This window comes from Leptidea sinapis, chromosome 28 (assembly GCF_905404315.1).
Source record: "Leptidea sinapis chromosome 28, ilLepSina1.1, whole genome shotgun sequence".
Taxonomy (NCBI): domain Eukaryota; kingdom Metazoa; phylum Arthropoda; class Insecta; order Lepidoptera; family Pieridae; genus Leptidea; species Leptidea sinapis.
In genome coordinates, this window is record NC_066292.1 from 9,918,307 (window position 1) to 9,936,909 (window position 18,603).

Sequence of the window (18,603 nt, forward strand, 5' to 3'; positions counted from 1 at the left end):
CTGCATTTACCACTGCGAGACTCCTTTGCACAGGAAGCCGGCTAGATTATGGGTACCACAAAGGCGCCTATTTCTGCCGTAAAGCAGTAATGTGTAAACATTACTGTGTTTCGGTCGTAATTAGTGAAATTACTGGGCAGTTGTAGTGCCGCTCAGAACTTTTTGGGTGTTTCAAGAATCCGAATCGGCACTGCATTGAAATCGTCAGGGCGTATCAATTACCATCAGCTGAACGTCTAAATAATAAAAATAATTTTCATAAACAAAAAAAAAGTGCTCGACCTGAAACTGTCGGTCAAGCGTAGCTATAACAATGAAAAAAAATCGATCGCGTTTCTAAACTCTGTAAGATAAAAGCGATTCACTGGATTGTATGAAACGTGCAGTCATTGAAAGATTGACAGATGACGGCTGATGACTATAATCTTGTAAAAAACGGAGTAAGTAATCGAAATCACCTACGTTTTAAGCAACTGTTCGCTTTCAAACTTAGCCGGATTATGCTTCGTCGCCAATCGCCATACTGTATTTTACTACTATATCAAACTAATATTAAATCACTGCACGTTTGATACTAAACTAAATCTATTTTTATAAATTTATAAATTTCAATTTTTACTTAGGCAGTCCTGCTTCTTATTACGAAGTATTTACATCCTCTTTGATGTTCAGTGCAATGCTGACGAAGCATCGTACGCGCGTGTGTAACATCCTAAACAAATTCGTGTGCTGGCAATTTCATATATATTGTAAAAATTCTTGCAATTGGACGCTCTGTAATAATTGGGTTAACATGATATTTTCTCCGATTAAGGAATAATAATCGTTGCATTAGTAGTACGAACATGTTAAAGAGGTTTAAAATGGATTAATTTATCCTTGCAATTGTACGCAGTTTGCTGTCAGCTGAGAACTAAACGCAACATGGTCAGCGCGTACGGGTACGCGCTACGCTCGACCGACGTCAGCGGTGACCGTCGCTCGAGCACTAAATGCAGCCAAACGAAGATACAAGAACATAGAAAGTATATTTTTATTACAAACGAGCGTACAGGTCACCTGGTGTTAAGTGATGACCGCCGCCCTCATTCACTGGCAACACCAGAGGAATCACAAGAGTGTTGGTCTGTAAGGAAGGTGTACGCGCTTTTTTCGAAAGTATTCATGTCGCATCGTCGCGGAAACACCGCACAAGGAAGCTCATTCTACAGCTCTGTAGTACGTGGAAGAAAGCTCCTTGAATACCGCACTGTGGAGGACCGCCACACATCTTGATGGTGGGGATGATATCCTAATATGCTAGTATATTCTAGTATATGCTAGTATATAAGTTTATGGAGCTAAGATACACGTGATCACACATTACCTTTTTTTATGATTTTTTTTATGAAAAAAGAGATGAACAGGACCTTCAGTTGATGGTAATTGATACGCCCTGCCCATTACAATGCAGTGCCGTTCAGGATTCTTGAAAAGCCCAAAAATTCTGATAAGATGTTAAGTCTCATTTGCCCAGTAATTTCTACGTCTAGTAGCTACGGCGCCCTTCAGACCGAAACACAATAACACTTATTCATAATTGCTTCACGGTAGAAATAGGCGCCGTTGTGGTACACATAATCTAGCCGGCATCCTGTGCAAAGGAGCCTCCCGCTGGTAAAAAAAAAACCTTAAACATACGAACCAGGCAAGTCGAACGCTGTGACAGGCTGGGGTCGAAGCGAGCGCTGCAACACGGCGAGAGCACCGTTCTTCCCTCGGCCGCAGCACGCCACCAGTTCTATGGCTTCGTTGGATCTCCTCTCGTCGCTCGCTTCGGCATCGCTTATCAACTGCACCTCACCCATGGATATGTCACCGATTGGGCAAATGTTGAGAAGAGAATCACAGACCTGTTACAGTATAACAGTAGGCATTTATTTTTCTCAGAATTGATTCCTTTAGAATTCTTTTTGATGTCATTTCTAATAACTACTAGACACTACTACCGCTTCGGAAACAAATGGCGCTCTGAGAGAGAAGAAGGGGCGCAAGATACTCTCCCAGCATTCTTTTTTTGCGCTCTTTTCAATAAAAATATACAATATTGTACAGTCATTTCTATCGCTATAAAATAATCACAATCTAGTCCCAGGCTGTCCGATTATTTAGATATTCAGCAGTGGAGTAATAGGATTTACGACAGAGCCTTTTTTTATATAACATTTAAATTTATTTATAGATAATGCCTAAACAGTGGCTGGGACTTTATTATAAAAGTGTATACATTTACCCTTAAAGCTATTATGTATCTTATGAAGCCTACAAGAATTAGTTACAAGCAATCCCTTATTTTTAGTGTTATAATATGATTTTGGATTCCTCTTCCATAAAGTCAAAATCAAATGTTTTATTCAAGTGGGAGGCTCCTTTGCACAGGAAGCCGGCTAGATTATGGGTACTTGGATTAGGGGTACGTGAAGAAGTAATGTATAGACATTACTGTGTTTCAGTCGCCGTACCTAGTGATATTACTGGGCAAATGAGACTCAACATCTGATGACTCAAGGTGACGAGCGCAATTGTAGAGCCGCTCAGAATTTTTGGGCTTTTCAAGAATCTTGAGCGGCACTGCATTGTAATGGGCAATAGGGCTTATCAATTACCATCAGCTGAACATCCTGCTCGTCACGTCCCGTATTTTTATTTAAAAACAAGTAGGCTTGTAAAAACACTTCAGAATCGTCAATTGTTTTTTACAGTTTAGAAGAACCGCCAATTAATTAAAAAATTGCGATTTAAACTCAATATTAAGGCGCGGACTGACTAGGATTGTAAGCGCTACAACCAACCCTACATTATTTGTGTTGATCATGTGACTAAGCTAAGCAAATGGGCATTTATTTTACTGGTTTTCTTTTGTTTATTCAAAATTTACATAATAAATTGAAAAATTGTTCGGTTTAAGTTTTAGAAAAGTACTAATTCTATTCAATTCTTTAAAAAAAGAATATTGTTATCGCTTAAAATTCGGAGATTTTTGACTCCAAAGTTTATTTTTGGGAAGAAACTTCCAAATTTTTTATTGGATATTTCAAATTATATATAAATATTCTATTCGGTCAAAAACTATCATTAAATCCTTCTTTGTGCACTGTATTTTTTGCGTCGGAATATTTTCATTGCGTTATGTTGTAATCGACTCCCTAAGAAACCAATTTTAGTTGATATTGAGGTAGGACCGCGCCTTAATAATACAACTACTTTATAATCAAATAAACTCATTTTTTACGAGTAACTAACTATAAGAAACATAACTAATATAACACGGAAAAAGAGTTTTTAATTGTATCATTATTTGCTTGACCAAAAAGCGAAAAACACTTCATTATAGGAATAATGCTGTAACGCACGTTTTTATCCATCTACTTTGAATTACCAAAACGCTACTAATAACGACACGCTTTTGAAATCAATAAAAACGCACAAAATAACTTCACTGCCGTGACACAATTGAGCCGTGACGTCATTCACTCTGGTATTGCAGTTTAGAAGGCCGAAACGTAAACGTTTTTTAATAATATCTCAATGTTTTTATCAAAAGTAGGTCATTTTATAGAATCCCTTAATCATCATCATACAAATATAATCGTTATATTCCGCACTTCTGGAATTCAATAAATTTAATTTGTAACCATAACTTGTAAGATGCGGGACTCGAACCCGCGACCTCTCGGGTTCCCTCCGAGCGCTCTTCCAACTGTGCCAACAGTTCGATTAGCGTCTGGTTCGTAAATCTTGATATCAGGCTGTGGCTCTATCTCCAGGATCTACTTTACAGTTGAAAACCTGCTCAACCCCAATATTTGCATATTAGGAAATTGACTTCTGATGTGGCTCTTACAAATCTAAACTATTTGGTTTTTTTTATACCCTCGGACGGAACCCGACTGGTGGCGGGTTGGAGTCAACCAGTTGGGGTTACAGATTTAATTTACTGTTATCATGCCTATTCAGAGTGATGTGAAGATAAATGAAGTAGTGACCGATACTGGGGGGATTGGTTATGTAGAGAGTAACTTTACTAGTATTCAATCTAGTTATATTGACTGTAAAACAAACCCACCTCGAAGACGTAGCTGGTGAGCTGGGTGGACGTCCGGATGTCGGAGCCATAGACCTCCAGCTCGTCCTTGTCACTGATCTCGATCACGTTGGAGGCCACACAGTCGCTGATGCTGTCCATGCGGCGCCGCTTGCTGGCCGGGTCTGACTCGCTGTTACCTTGTACCATGTTCTCTGAACATACAGGTTAAAACTTTCAACTAAATCTTGCCCTGTCACCATACCATCGACTTACGATATACTAACAATGACGGATTAAGACTACTTGATGCCCTAAGCAATCCATGCATGTGGGACCCCTATCCGTCTGTTAAGTAGAATCGGTCTTTAAACCTTTACCGGTTCGGTGATCGGAATTCCGGGGCATTCAAATTGTCGAATGAAAAAGCGGGCAGCGAGTGGGCAAGCGGGAGAGGGGTTATAAGTCGGACTCTATGTCAACTTAAAACGCGCGAATTTTCAAATTAGTCCTAGAAACTTTATTGCTTAAATTAATTAAGGGTTAATCCGTCACTGTATACTAATCGTATAGACAAAGTGTGCGAGAGAGAAGATCATCTCTAACGGAAATATACCAAAATATTGTGACTTGAACCGATTTTGACCCCGCCCAGCTTCGCTGTAAAAGCTTTTAGGGCTATAAGCACAGAAGTTTTTAATAGGGGTCGGTGTTTACACCCGAGCCCGACATATGGGCCCGTTTCGAGGTCTTCAATATGTAAATGTATTTTCCTCTCTAAAAAAAATCCTTATTGACATGTGGTAGATACAAATAAAATTTGAAAAACAAAATTTTATGAACGATGTTTTACGGACCCACAACCTCCAGCGTTCCGTGCCGGTGGCTTCATCATGAAATATTGGGGTTGATCAGGTTATCAACTGTAAATAGATCCTGTAGATGAAACCAAAACCTGAGAGTTGAACAAAGCATACAAGATTTTATGACGATAAGTTACTCGAACGGTTGGCTCAGTTGGTTAGAGCACCGGCACGGAACGCCGGAGGTCGTGGGTTCGAGTCCCGTATCGTTTATAAAATTTTATTTTTCAAATTTTATTTGTGTATTAATCCTAGAAGTGAGGGTTATCACTTTAAAAACATAACATATTATGTGGTAGACGTCTTTTGAATTCTATGCTACTATCTACCGCACACTGACAAATCAAAATTGGCCCCGCATTTATAGAGCTATCAGGTCGTCTATACGCAATTATATTCTCTATATGTTATCGTAGCTTCGTAAGGACGTATCCAAGCTACAGCCAGACATCTATATACTATCTACCTTGCCTTAATAAATATTGGCACAAGGAAAAGATTATTTTTCCTAATGATAATAATAATAAGACATTTAAAAATGTCCGTCAGATAATACATTAATATATGCATTAAAAAGTATGAAGCTTATTCAAAATGATCTCCATTAACCTTCTCACATACATTCTTTAGAACAATATTATGGATTGTTTTATGAACTCCAACAGCATTTTAAAATTATCCAGTTAGACATTCATAGCTAACCATTTTCCGATGTGAGATCAACGGTGGTCTGCAACGGCCTGTCAATAGAGAATATCATCCTATTCTCTCTCTCCGTCACTCTCAGCAGCAACGAGTTGCCGAGACGCGAGCCGAGAAACAGGAAGTCCTCTTCTATAACGCACATCTGCAATAAAAATATTCATCTTTGAAATGTTATAAAGGTTATTTATATGTATTGGTCTTAAAAGGCGAAGTGAGTCCCAATAACCACGTCATGACAGTACGGAAAATCTTCTTTTGCTAACGCGCGGTTTGTGGAATGCCAGACATCAACATAACGCGGATAGAATTACGCATTTTGACATAACATCTGGCGGTGAAATTCTCAATTAAAAGACTCATCTGAACATTCCCTGTGGTATATGTGTTCGAACCACCCTTCGTTGTATCAAATAGGAAAAGCAAGTACTGAAACGCCCCCGCCTAGAGGTGAAAACTCCATGTGAAGCCAAATTTGCGTCTTATAAAATTGTAGGCAGTGGCTTGAAGTGAAGTACTGTCTCACCTTATTGAGCACACTAAGCTTTTTTGGGTCCAATTCAGCCTTTTCTTCCAAATGACAACATTGTCGCTCGATATATCGAGCCGGCCCCATTCCGAGACTTTGCATATCATAATCTCGATTTCTTGTACAAGTTTGTTCCGATTCTCGTCGACGTTATTCCAAGACATGGTGAATTATTGGAAAGCACAATCGTTTATGGCAATGGTAGCTGCCCAGATGCGGCTTAGCTCACTGATGGCCGGTAACGTGGTGCTTAAAGTTTTCCTCATTCATTCATGGTCAGCTGCCTCATTTCCTTCTTTGCCTTCATGCCATATTACCCTTAATAATATGAACTTATTTCGTCTCAGAATTCTAATTTTCTCCTACCCTTCACCACTAAAATTGTGAGGTTATTGGGTAGGATATTAATGACTTGAATGCTATCCGAAGTTATTACAATACTGCGCAACTGTTACTTTCTGTTAAAGTTAATTTGTAGGCACTTTAAAGTGCGTAAAATTCAGTTTAATTAAATAATAAAGGTTAGATATTTAAACAAATTCTATGATTAAAAATCCCCAGCTAAAGGTCTTCAAACAACAACAACTAGAAAAGTGTATATTTATAGAGGAAAATGTGAAATCTATTCTAGCCAAACTAGAAGCCGTGTATATCACTTACGCAGCTGGTGAGCACAGAAGCTGCCGCCCGGTCCAGGTGGAAGCTGTTGACGCTCCGAACTGAGTCAGACAACATCGTGAGTACGTACAGCTGACCTCCACCCAACGCCAGCGCCACACGGCTCTCACCCAGTGTGGCCACCTTCGCGCCGTCCAGAGTTATACACACGCCTTCTTGTATCCCTGAAGGCAAATATAATAATATTGGCACACGTGTTACACAAATTATCTTGACCCAAGTTAAGCATATATAGCCTGTGTTATGGGTTACAAGACAATGAAATATTTAATATAATATACTTACTTAAACACACATAAATTCATATAAACATACATAAATACATTTAAACATCCATGACTCGGAAACAAACATCCATATTCATCATATAAATGCTTGCACCTACCGGGATTCGAACCAATTCGATTCGCAAATAGATAGCTCAATAATTTGTACTAAAAATAAGTCAAGGGTTCTAAGCGTTATTGACAACAATTAATTTAAATTGTTATTTTACTGTAGGCAAAGAATATGTAATAGTACAAGTACAGAAGCTTACTCCGCAAAATCAAATAAAGAAATAGGGCTCTTGTGGCACATTACATACATTTTTATTCACGTAGCAGTTGCCTCTCTTTCTATCGCGTGACTCTTACCTCCTCTAACGACATTAGGGTTGTCTTCACCTACCTAGTATGAGATCAACTTATAAAAATAGCTCAGCTTTTTCTATAATATAAATAGGTATGTATCGTAATTTTAAATCAATATTCATTCCTTTTCAAACTTACATTATTTGCAAATAGTAATATATGCGTTGGAAGACCGTCGTGGTCTTAGTCAAACCTACTTAGTATAGGAAATAAATAGGTAGGCATCATGATTTAATAATAATAAAAATCACTTTAAATTATATTGTTTTAGAGTCTTTAGGAAGCTTAAAAATTTTATTTAGATCACAATGACCTTTAATATGCTTGGATTTTTTTTTATGTTACTCCATTTTTAAAAGATCGGTCGGACCGGTGTGTAAGGTCGGTGTGGAACAAAGCTCGAGCGTGCTTTACATTTCCCTCGTGAGTCTTTACTATCTGGCCTACTCTGTAGTGGTCACCGCGCGTACAGTGCTCCCAAATTAATAATGCGCATACAGATCTTCGCAAATGGGCGTATTCCCGGGAACACCGGAATCATTCAATCGTAAGAGCCCTAAACAATGCACTTGCATTTTGCACCCTGTGCGAAAGACATAAGAGTCAAATCATGTGTTCACAATACGAAAAAAAAATCGGGCGGTCGGCTGTGGTAGCCGGTCAGTCAGTCGTCTTTAAGTATTGGTGCCGTCTGCACGTGTTCAGTCTATGTGGAATTATATAGAGCTCCTATTACACACCCCTCTTGTTATTATTATTGTAATATAATTCAAGTAAATTATGCAAAAGTAATGCATTTTACCACTCTATATAGATATCGTCTCCCGACGGTCGGGAAATACGACCGTTGCCGAAAAGTGGCGAAGATCTGTATGCGCATTATTAATTTGGGTCTTGGGAGCACTGTACTTACAATTTCGATACCTACACGGGAAGTGAGACAGGCCTGCTGTAGAGTTCAATTTAAGGGATTTTTTTTAGTTGTGTCTCCGCATTTAACTGCATTTCCGTGTCAAATATAAGTAGTACAGGATATATCAACAAGGCGTATAATATATACGTGTACTTGATAATTAAGAATATAACTTTTTGAAATTCCAAATTAATATAGGTAATATTAGAGCTATCATAGAAAATAGAATTACCTTGATTATAAATCAGAAAATCAGTACTTACGGAGTGGAAAATTAGTTGTGTGTGTTGCGATGCTGTTGAGAGATACTCCATAAGGAGGAACAGATTGGTTTAGGTAGATTAATGAGTTCACAGCCAAGATAAGACAACCACCTGAAATAACAATCAAGAAATATCATATTTGTATATATACAATTTAATATTCACTTTTTATTTGGATAAAACACTTATTAAAAGATGAAAAACCTGTGTCACCATTGATAAGAACTTATTTAAAATGTATAATATAGTTAATATACTAATTAAAAGTAAACAAATAAATTCTATACAAATACTAGATGACCCTAGAAAATGTGTCCATACTAAACAATAAATATTAATATATTTAATTGTAAAAATAAAAATGATTATGGATCCTAAATCGAAATAAAAACTATCCGATATCTCAAGTTGGACTAAACTGCACTCCATGAAGTAATCTCCATTAAAATCCGTTCATTAGTTTAGGAGTTCATTGGAAACAAACATCAGGACACTGGATTTATATATACTATTTATTATATTATATAAATATATTACACAAATAAAATTTGAAAAAACCAATTGAACGGTTGGTAAGAGCACCGGCACGGAACGCCGGAGGTCGTGGGGGTTAGTTCGAGCACCGGCACGGAACACCGCAGGTCGTGGGTTCGAATCCCGCATCGTTCATAAAATTTTGTTTTTAAAATTTTATTTGTGTATTAATCCTAGAAGTGAGGGTTATCACTTTAAAAACATAACATATTGTATAAATATATTTACAACTAAAAGAGACTCATGCCCTGCATTAGGTGCATCATCAGCATAGGATTTGCGCCCATCCACTGCCATACCCACAAAAAACCACAATTATATTCTGGGAAATTGTTTTCGTTTTCCTTCTAAGAATAATGCTTAGGCAGCTAAGCTAAGGAGGCCATTAACAACCCTAGTAGTGTGGTAAGTGGGGTTAATAGTCACAATACCACTGATACTTTTATATGAACTGTGAGACTGGTCAACTTGTTATTTTAAAGTGATATTCCTCGCTTCTGGGATTAATACTGCAAATTAAATATGTAACCAAGTTTATGAACGATGCGGGACTCGAACCCGCGACCTCTCGGGTTCCGTTCGAGCAAAAATAATCTCAAGGAATCAGTTATGAGAAAATAAATGCGTTTAATGCTTTTTTATGCGATCTCGAACGGTTGGCTCAGTCGGGAGAGTGCTTGGAACGCGAGAGGTCGCGGGTTTGAGTCCCGCATCGCTCATTAAATGGTTACAGATTTAGTTTGTTAGACTGATGATAAGTCATCTGATGGTTAGTGGCCACAGCAGCCCACACTCTATATATAAGTACAAGCTGACCCAGCAAACGTTGTATTGCCATATAAAGTAATAAAAAAAATACAATAACAAAAAATAGATGCAACCGACTCTCAGACGTGCCAAATATATCGTACTACAATTATTGTATTGCACATGCATAATATAAAATTTGGTAAAAATCAGTAAAGCCGTTTCGGAGGAGTAAGGTAACTAACATTGTGACACGAGTATTTTATATACAGGGTTACAGGAAAAGTCGACCTAGATCCGTTAAGGGCGTGTAGTACACATCATTTCTGAATGATTTCACTATGGAACCCCCCATCCTAAACCTAACCGTTTTCGAGATATTCGAGTTTTAATTTTTTTTATGAAAATGCCCAATTTTTCGGCTATTGAATTGAATATTTTGAATTTTTTTGACTCTTATGATTATTGTTTTGGTTTTTTACATGAAGAATGAGATGCTTAATGACCTCAATGACTAAAATTGCACGTAAGTTAACTAAATAGGTCATTGTAGACGATCGAAACTTAAGAAAATAAGATTTAGTGCAACTCAGGATGAAGTACAAAAGTTACAATAGCATTCAAATGAGATAACAATATTCATTAACAAAATTTAGAACATTAATTCCAACTATCTTTATCATTTAAATAATCTTTCACATTATAAGACGCCTTAGATGTTAATTTATTTTTTACGATACATTAAAATTTTTTAATAGTTAATATTTTAATATCATTTGGGAGTTTATTATAAAATATAACACAATCCACTTTAAAAGATTTAGCAATTTTATGGAGCCTAGTAGATGGAATTGAATTGAATGGAACGAATCAGAATATTAAATGGTATTGAAAGAGCAATTTTCTTATTCAGATATTGAAGATCGTAAACGTTTTGCCTTGAGTTGTAGAATGAACCAACACTTCTTACATGGGCTTGACTGAAAGATAAACCCATAAGTCTTTATATATTTATGTTTATATAAAGGAACGTCATTTCATCGTTTGGTTGTACGTGGAGGCAAATTGCTTGATAACCCAACTGTGAATGAAAGCCACACGGCCAGATGGTAAGGATGGTAATAAGTGTGATTAAGAATGTATAGTTACCGAGTGGTTTTTGCACGGGGACGGCCTGAAGGCAGTCAAACGGCAAGCCTCCGATGGCCCAAATGACGGGGTGTACACGTGCGCTCATGTTGAGAGAAACTCCAGCCATCGCGCACGTGTCTGACCGGACCGCTGTACGACTGGTACCAATAATAATAATTAATTTAAATATATTTACTAGAGCAACATACATGCGGGCACCCTGAAGCAAAATTTTATATAAAATAAAAGCAAAATTTATGCATACAAATCTTAATATTCTATTGAATGTTATACAATAGTAAGGAATTTTTCGGGAGTCCCATTCGGAGACTCTTGACGGAGTTACTTATTTTGTATCTTTATTGTTCTATACAAGTGGCATCGACCTGACAACCCAGAAAAAAGGCAAACACAAATGGAACTCTGAGGGAGAAGAAACGGACCAAGAATCTCTCCGAATATTTTTTGCGCTCATGTTAAATAAAATACAATTTATACAATATTGTGCTGTGTAAGTGCTATTATTATCTAATCCCAGACAGTTCGATACCTTAGATATTCCACTGTTGAGTAGAATTCAAATTCATTTACACTGAACAACATCTGCGACTTAATTAAAAGTAACAACATTAAAAATGCAATTGTAGTTATTTTTATGGAAGAGGAGTCCTCCTCTTATCAAAAGAGCATAAGGTTCACCTGAAGTTAAGTGATCACCGCAGCAAATATTCTGTTGAAACACCAGAGGAATCACAGGAGCATTGACGACCTTATAAAGCGTCAAATAAACGTATATATGAAAAATGAAAATGAACATGAACGACCGACGCTTTTCCGAAACGACCTGAAGCTCTCGTATTTTTTTTGTACAGTTTCGGTTTTCGTGTGCATCGAGTAGGTATTGAACGATGATTATTTTTACATTACCTACCTAATGACGAGATTAATATTAACAAATGGAAGATAAGCATGTCTAATCTACTCTTATATTGCCTTTATATTGGCTATATATGAGTATTATGTAGTCTTAGGGTGACGGGCGCACTGTGATTATACTGTGCATTGTTGAAATAGTGTTTTTGTTTGATAAATATTATTATTGAAAAGACGTTTAAAAATATATAGAAATCAATCATTAAATAAAAGTTCTAAGTATACAAATAATTTAAGGTTTCTTTAGTGTTAATTCCGCCAATATTTGTTTTTAAACAATTCGACACGTGTTTCGCCTCTACACGAGGCATCCTCAGGACGTGTTGTCTCGCCAAAATCTGGCACGAGACATATTATTATTTGGCGAGACAACACGTCCTGAGGATCATTTGTATAATTATGGATTTCCGCAAAGTAACGCCTACTTCAATAAATTTTCAAAAGTTTTCACTTCCATCGGCAGTCTCTACAACTACTTTCTTATATGTCTGACTACTTAATAAGATTATTATTCACAATGGATTTAATTTTGTTACATAACGAACACCAACACCAATTGATCTGTAACATAATATTAGTTTTTATAGGGTATACAGGTGTCCAAAGTTTCACAGGACTGCTCACCCAGGAAACGTCCTGACCGGTTCATACAACAACAGCAGTGTGGGCTCGTAGTATCCATAGAGAAACTGTAGATCCAATATGTTGTCGATCTTCTCATCCAAATCCTTTAATACAATAACATATGAAGCCAGTGTTGGAGTCCTCATCACTGGCTGTGTCGATTGCTGTCGAGAGAAGCATAATTTTATATAAAGTGTATTTTCCCTTGTCAATTGTTTGAAATTCTGAGACCCAGAAATCCAATACTAGGGGTTTGTGGTTGGAGCGCAAAATGTAGTTTTTTATTGGTTAATTTGAACATGATTCATTCATTCTCAATAGTTGATACGATTGAGATTTACAATTTAGACTAAAAAAGAAGATTTGTGGCCTTGGAAATATCTCCGACTAAAACTCTCTCTCAGACAAAACCAGCTACTCACATTTATTAACACCTACAAAGAGGACAAATTTCTAGTGTTGGGTGACTTCAATCTAAGTGAAATTCAATGGGTTTCTTCATCTTTTGAGGATGGACTTCCGCATAATCTAAGCAAACAGATTTACTTTGATTTTGCTGATAATATTAATATGTTTAGTTTGAGACAATATAATCACGTAATAAGCAATATCGGCCGTATACTTGATCTCGTACTCTCAAATGACTCTGTACAGTACAGTACAGTAGTAGTCTGTCTGTAGAGTATTCCAGTGTGTTACTCCGCTTGTACCTGAGGACTCGCCTCATAAAGCTATATGTGTAGTCCCTTCCCTGGATTTTATGCCCTTATCACCTCAAAAAACTGAATTTTTCTGTTTCAAGCGGGCCAACTACGACAAAATACGTAAAATATTGTCAGAGATCGACTGAAAAGAAATTGTCTGTTCAGGCAACATTAATGACTTGACTCTTTTTACAAAATAATATATAAATTGCGAGATGAGTTTGTCCCTAAATGTAAGTCGCGCAATGTTAAATATCCCCTGTGGTGTATCCGTGCCGATTTTTACAATTGGTTTAAATCTTATCTCTCTGATAGAAAACAGGCTGTTGTTCTCAATGGCTACTGCTCTTCTTGGAAAAATATACCCTGCGGATCCCTCAAGGATCATTACCAGGACCTCTGCTTTTTATAATTTTCATAAGTGACATCATTTCATAAGTGATTCATTAAAAATTCGAATTACCTTTTGTTTGCAGATGATATGAAAATTTTTGGTACAGCAAATAATAAGACAGATGCATTACGCATTCAAGAATTTTATATAGACTGGATGACTACTGTACAGTGTACAAATTATACCTGAATGTATCCAAATGTTTCTGCATGCATTACACTACTAAGCCTACCCCTTCCCCTCATACGTATATTTTAAAACAGGAAATTCTGTGGTAAACGAAACAAGAGATATAGGTGTTGTCCTCGATAGCAAAATTACTTTCCTACCACATGTTGATCAGGTTATCAATAAAGCGTCTAAAGCACTAGGTTTTATAATACGTACAGCCAAATCATTAAAAAGTATGAAAACATTAAAAATTCTCTACTGTTCTTTCGTTTGCAGCCATCTTGAATATGGTTCACAAATTTGGAACCCAATGTATGCTGAACACATTAATCGAATTGAAAGGGTTCAGCGGAAGTTTACACGTTATCTAGGCTTTAAGATTAAAATACCTAATGAAAACTATGAAGAACGCTGCAAGCGCATCTACCAATTAAAGCTCGTAGAGATATTTTTGATATAATCACCTTAATCAAAATACTAAAAAGTATGATTGCCTGTTCTATATTACTGACCAAAGTCTGGCAGCCCCTAGTAGAATGTTAAACCTATCTTTGCTGTACCATCCTGTCGCACAAATTATAGAAGAAACACGTTTATTTTAAGAGCTATGCAGTCATACAATCATTTTTGTTACATGGATGAAATCGATCTTTTTAGTTCCAGTATTAATTCAATTAGAGCCCATTTGGTAAAACAATCTAGCAGTGATTAACAAATTAACATTAGGCGTGAAATTACTCCATTTTTACCATGCTTTCAACTGGCGATGGGAGTGCGAAAAGTTTTATTTTATAATTTTATGAAGTTTTGTTTAATAATATTATACTTGTTCGTAAGTATATTATGTGGAAACCTATTATTAGCTCGAATGAATTGTTTGTTGATTATTTTAATGTATGTACAACTAGCTGTTGGCTTTCTTAAAAATATTAAATAAAAAATAAAAAAGTGTGAGCAATAGTTTCTTCCAATGACATTCATACTATACAGAGAGTTTTATAATATAGTATTGTAACAAGGAGTTCTTATCCGTACATAAGAACTCAATGTTATGTGGTTGACCGTAAAGATTAAAAATATAATTTAAAATAGATTGAAGTGACGCAAATACAACCAAAGAGAGAGAATAGATCATGAAGTGAGATAAGAATGGTCGGCCTTCGGCCTAAAATAACGTATAATAAGAATAAAATAAAATAAGAAAGAATAAAGATATAAAGTATTACTTTATATCTTAGAATTATATTGTTTGATTGCGCAACAACCCCGCGTGAGAGGAAGTGCTCACGCGATACAGTTGACATTAAAAACTTTGCTCTGGTGCATACTAGTGTAAATAAATAGAGATACTGACAGTCTTCTTGTCGTCAAAAGGTTTAGATTCAAGTGGATCACCATCTTCGGAAGTGATGTCTTTCCTGAATGGTAGCACAGCAAGTTTCTTGCCATATAATAACATAACTGCACATCTGAACTCGGGGTCTACTCTTATCCAGGGTATATGAGGATGAGTTGTCCAACCACCCTGAAAAAAAAGATAATAACTTAAACATGTTTCACTAAGTAAATTGGTACACTTTGTACATACTTAGATGTGGCTAAGGTGAAGCCGAGCAACTGAATGGATCAGATGTATTGGAGTGTACCCATGGGTTGGTCTTTAAAGACATGGTAATGTACCCACCTGGGCCTGGATAAGATCTCACCGAGCTTGCAACAGTGGATTGGCAGTAGTGGCAATTGGGCTAGAATCTCACTGCTATATACAAGATATAAATAAATAAATAAAAGGAATTTATTTCAAGCATAATAAGACCAAAAAATTTTAGACACTGTAAAGGCACTCCCAAGTTAAAAGTAAAAGTAAATTAACATATTTCTGCAGTAATTTTTTATTCTTCTTCATGTGAACAGAGATCCAGCGCTTAAACACTGGATTCATGATGTCATCAGAGACAGCCACAAGTATTTTGTGGTCAGAATGTCACAGTCATCTCCAGAAAGGCAACTCGAGACCAGATTATCGCAAAAAAGTCGGGGACCCCAGTGTCTGTGAACATGCCTGACACGCTGCAGCACCACGGGAGCGGCATAAGAGCTATGCTTGGCCTATCAATATATGCCATTCCAATGGAGGGAATTAAAGTAGCATTTATTCATAAGCCTGGCAAAAGGAACTAAATGCATCCTTTTATTGAAGACCTTTGAAATACTATGCTACATCAAAAACACAGAGGTTTGCAAAGCTTTGAAAAAGTTGTGCAAATATTTGAAGTAACAATGAGGACAAGGGCAACAAAGTGGCAGGTGTTTTAAAAGTCAGGGCTCGTTATTTATTTCGAATTTGTTTATTGGCATTTATTATTTTTTCATAATTATATAAGTAAATAATATGTTAACTATAAATAAAACAATAAGAAATAAATATAAGTACCTTCATATCATCTTCTTCAAAATAATGCATACTTAATGTGACCAAATTATTAGTCTGTGGATCATACTGTACCACAGATAGTTTGGCTTCCTTGAATGAAATCAATAAAATATCCCTTCCTGCACTTGGACACTTCACAGATTGTATTGACATCACATTACCCCAAAGAGTATATGAGGCCAGGCATTCTAGCTTCATTTTTGGAGGTATAGGTTGACCAGCTGCAATAAAAGTTAAGTAAAAAATATCCAGAAGCAGTAAAATTAATTGTATAACATATAGTTAATGTATGGGCAAGTACTGCCACCAATTTTAATTTAATCACCACTACCATTCTGGGAACTGGAGCATTGAAGGAGAATAAATGGCTCTAAAAATTCCCCAGAATCCTTTTTTGCATTCTCTTAATCCATTACATGGCATAAGTATCATAATCTAGTCACACACAATCTCATCATTTGGATAATTCTGTCTGGAGGCATTATTTTTGGAATTGGTGGTAGTTTTTGCCTTTCAATATGTGATGACATCCTATTTTGAATAAAAATATTTTAATTTGCACTTCAATAATATGATTTACTACTTAACTATTTATATTAAAACTTGAAACACCTGAACATGGGCTAGGCCTTTATTATGTGTATTCTAGGAGTGCCTATGCATAGAGTAAAAATGAGAAATGATTGCGTATTAGTTGTCAAACAACTTAAGGTACATAATGTAGGCCAATCAGTCCATAGTCTGTAATTGTAATTGTCGCTGAGAACTCTACCATCTCACATTTATGTATTTCAAGTCAAGAAAGAGGAGGACAAATAGGTGTATAGGCCACCCGATATTAAGTAATCACCACCACACACATTCTTGGCAGCCTTTTAGAAAAGTGTACTCGTAAGTACACCACAATGTGGACGCACAGGATGTAAGCAATTCATGACAATATGAATACTACATTCATTTCCATAACTTGTAAGAATGTAAGTAATTATATTTGATAAACAAGTTCCCTACTATAAATAACAACTTTAAATACAGCTGTGTGATATCAATTACACAATACGAGTTAAGAGACATTTAAACACAGACAGTATGCATGTTAAAATTTACAACATGCATAAGGAAAACTAAATGTGCAATTTGCTGGTAGTATTAAATAGCAGTGGGATACAGACCTTGTTGACCATAATACATAGCGTGTACATATTCATAATATAAAGCGTGTACATATTACGGGCTATACTTATTAAAGGAACTCTAACCATCACTTCTAAATAGTTGTGCAGTGTTACGTTAAACACACTTAACTTTAACTTAACTATACATTTAAAAAAGCCATAAATCTTGACAAACCGGCATTAATTTCTTTCGTGTTGCCTTCCGGTACAAGTCTATAAACTTTAACAATGTTAGCTCCAGCGGTCACTAGGCATGTTTCTTCGGTGTCGAAAAAACAGCAGCTTACAGCATGCTCCACTCCAGTTGCAGGATGAGTTTGTCGACAAATAGAATACATTGTTTTGGGAAGCTGAGGTTATCTTTATGAACATAAATAATTTTTAATGTGGATTTACTATGTAGTTGTGTATCACATATTACAAAAGAAGGGTATAGAATAAGTTACATGTTATCTCATTAGTAACATCAAATCACTTCTTCATTTATTTATTAATAATTGCGAAAGCAAAACTCAAAATATTTAGTGCATAGTGCAAACAAACTTTATACGACCAAAGAAAATTAAACCACTACAAGTAATACACATTATAAATGTCATTGTCAAAAGTCAAAACAATTGTTTTGAGTACGTAACGAACCGATAGATAATGGGTAATTCCGTTATGGACTGCCAGTATACTGCCGCAGTAGGTACACTAGGGAAATATATGACTTCATAAATCGCTGCCATATTCTACTGTGAGCACTGGCGTTTTCGAGGTAAGGTACTCGCAGTACTTTAATCACGTTCACGTGATCAGTCAAAACCACTCGAGTGCCTAACGTTTTATAAAAATAATACCTACAATTATATTTTTAATTTGACAGTACTCCAACAACAGTTTTTTTTTAATGAACTAGAAATCTTTAATACACTCATTTGAATGCTGCGTCAGAAAATGCGGCTGACAGTATGCGGGATTGCGTTCCGTTTTATATAGTAACCAGTATAACTGGCTATAAAGGAACGGCTTCACAGTATAATGAATTGATGTCACACTGTACAGTGGTCGCAGTGCATATCGGAACATACCCTAAATGTTTTCACTACCTAATTGATACCAAAATACGCC

The 18,603-nt window shown here is 36.3% G+C and overlaps 1 protein-coding gene across 1 annotated transcript in view; it reads right to left on the reverse strand.

Annotated features, from left to right (window-relative positions):
- LOC126972948 (cleavage and polyadenylation specificity factor subunit 1) overlaps positions 1-18,035 on the reverse strand; it is a 45,470-nt gene extending 27,435 nt beyond the window's left edge. Inside the window, exons 1-10 of the mRNA XM_050820042.1 lie at positions 17,666-18,035; positions 16,316-16,536; positions 15,236-15,406; positions 12,613-12,776; positions 11,074-11,213; positions 8,644-8,754; positions 6,818-6,999; positions 5,629-5,773; positions 4,106-4,278; positions 1,685-1,892 (exon numbers count right to left, since the gene is read on the reverse strand). Coding sequence (XP_050675999.1) covers positions 1,685-1,892; positions 4,106-4,278; positions 5,629-5,773; positions 6,818-6,999; positions 8,644-8,754; positions 11,074-11,213; positions 12,613-12,776; positions 15,236-15,406; positions 16,316-16,536; positions 17,666-17,828 — 1,678 coding nt within the window. The 5' untranslated portion in view covers positions 17,829-18,035. The remainder of the gene's footprint in view (positions 1-1,684; positions 1,893-4,105; positions 4,279-5,628; positions 5,774-6,817; positions 7,000-8,643; positions 8,755-11,073; positions 11,214-12,612; positions 12,777-15,235; positions 15,407-16,315; positions 16,537-17,665) is intronic.
- Between the last annotated feature and the right edge of the window lie 568 nt (positions 18,036-18,603).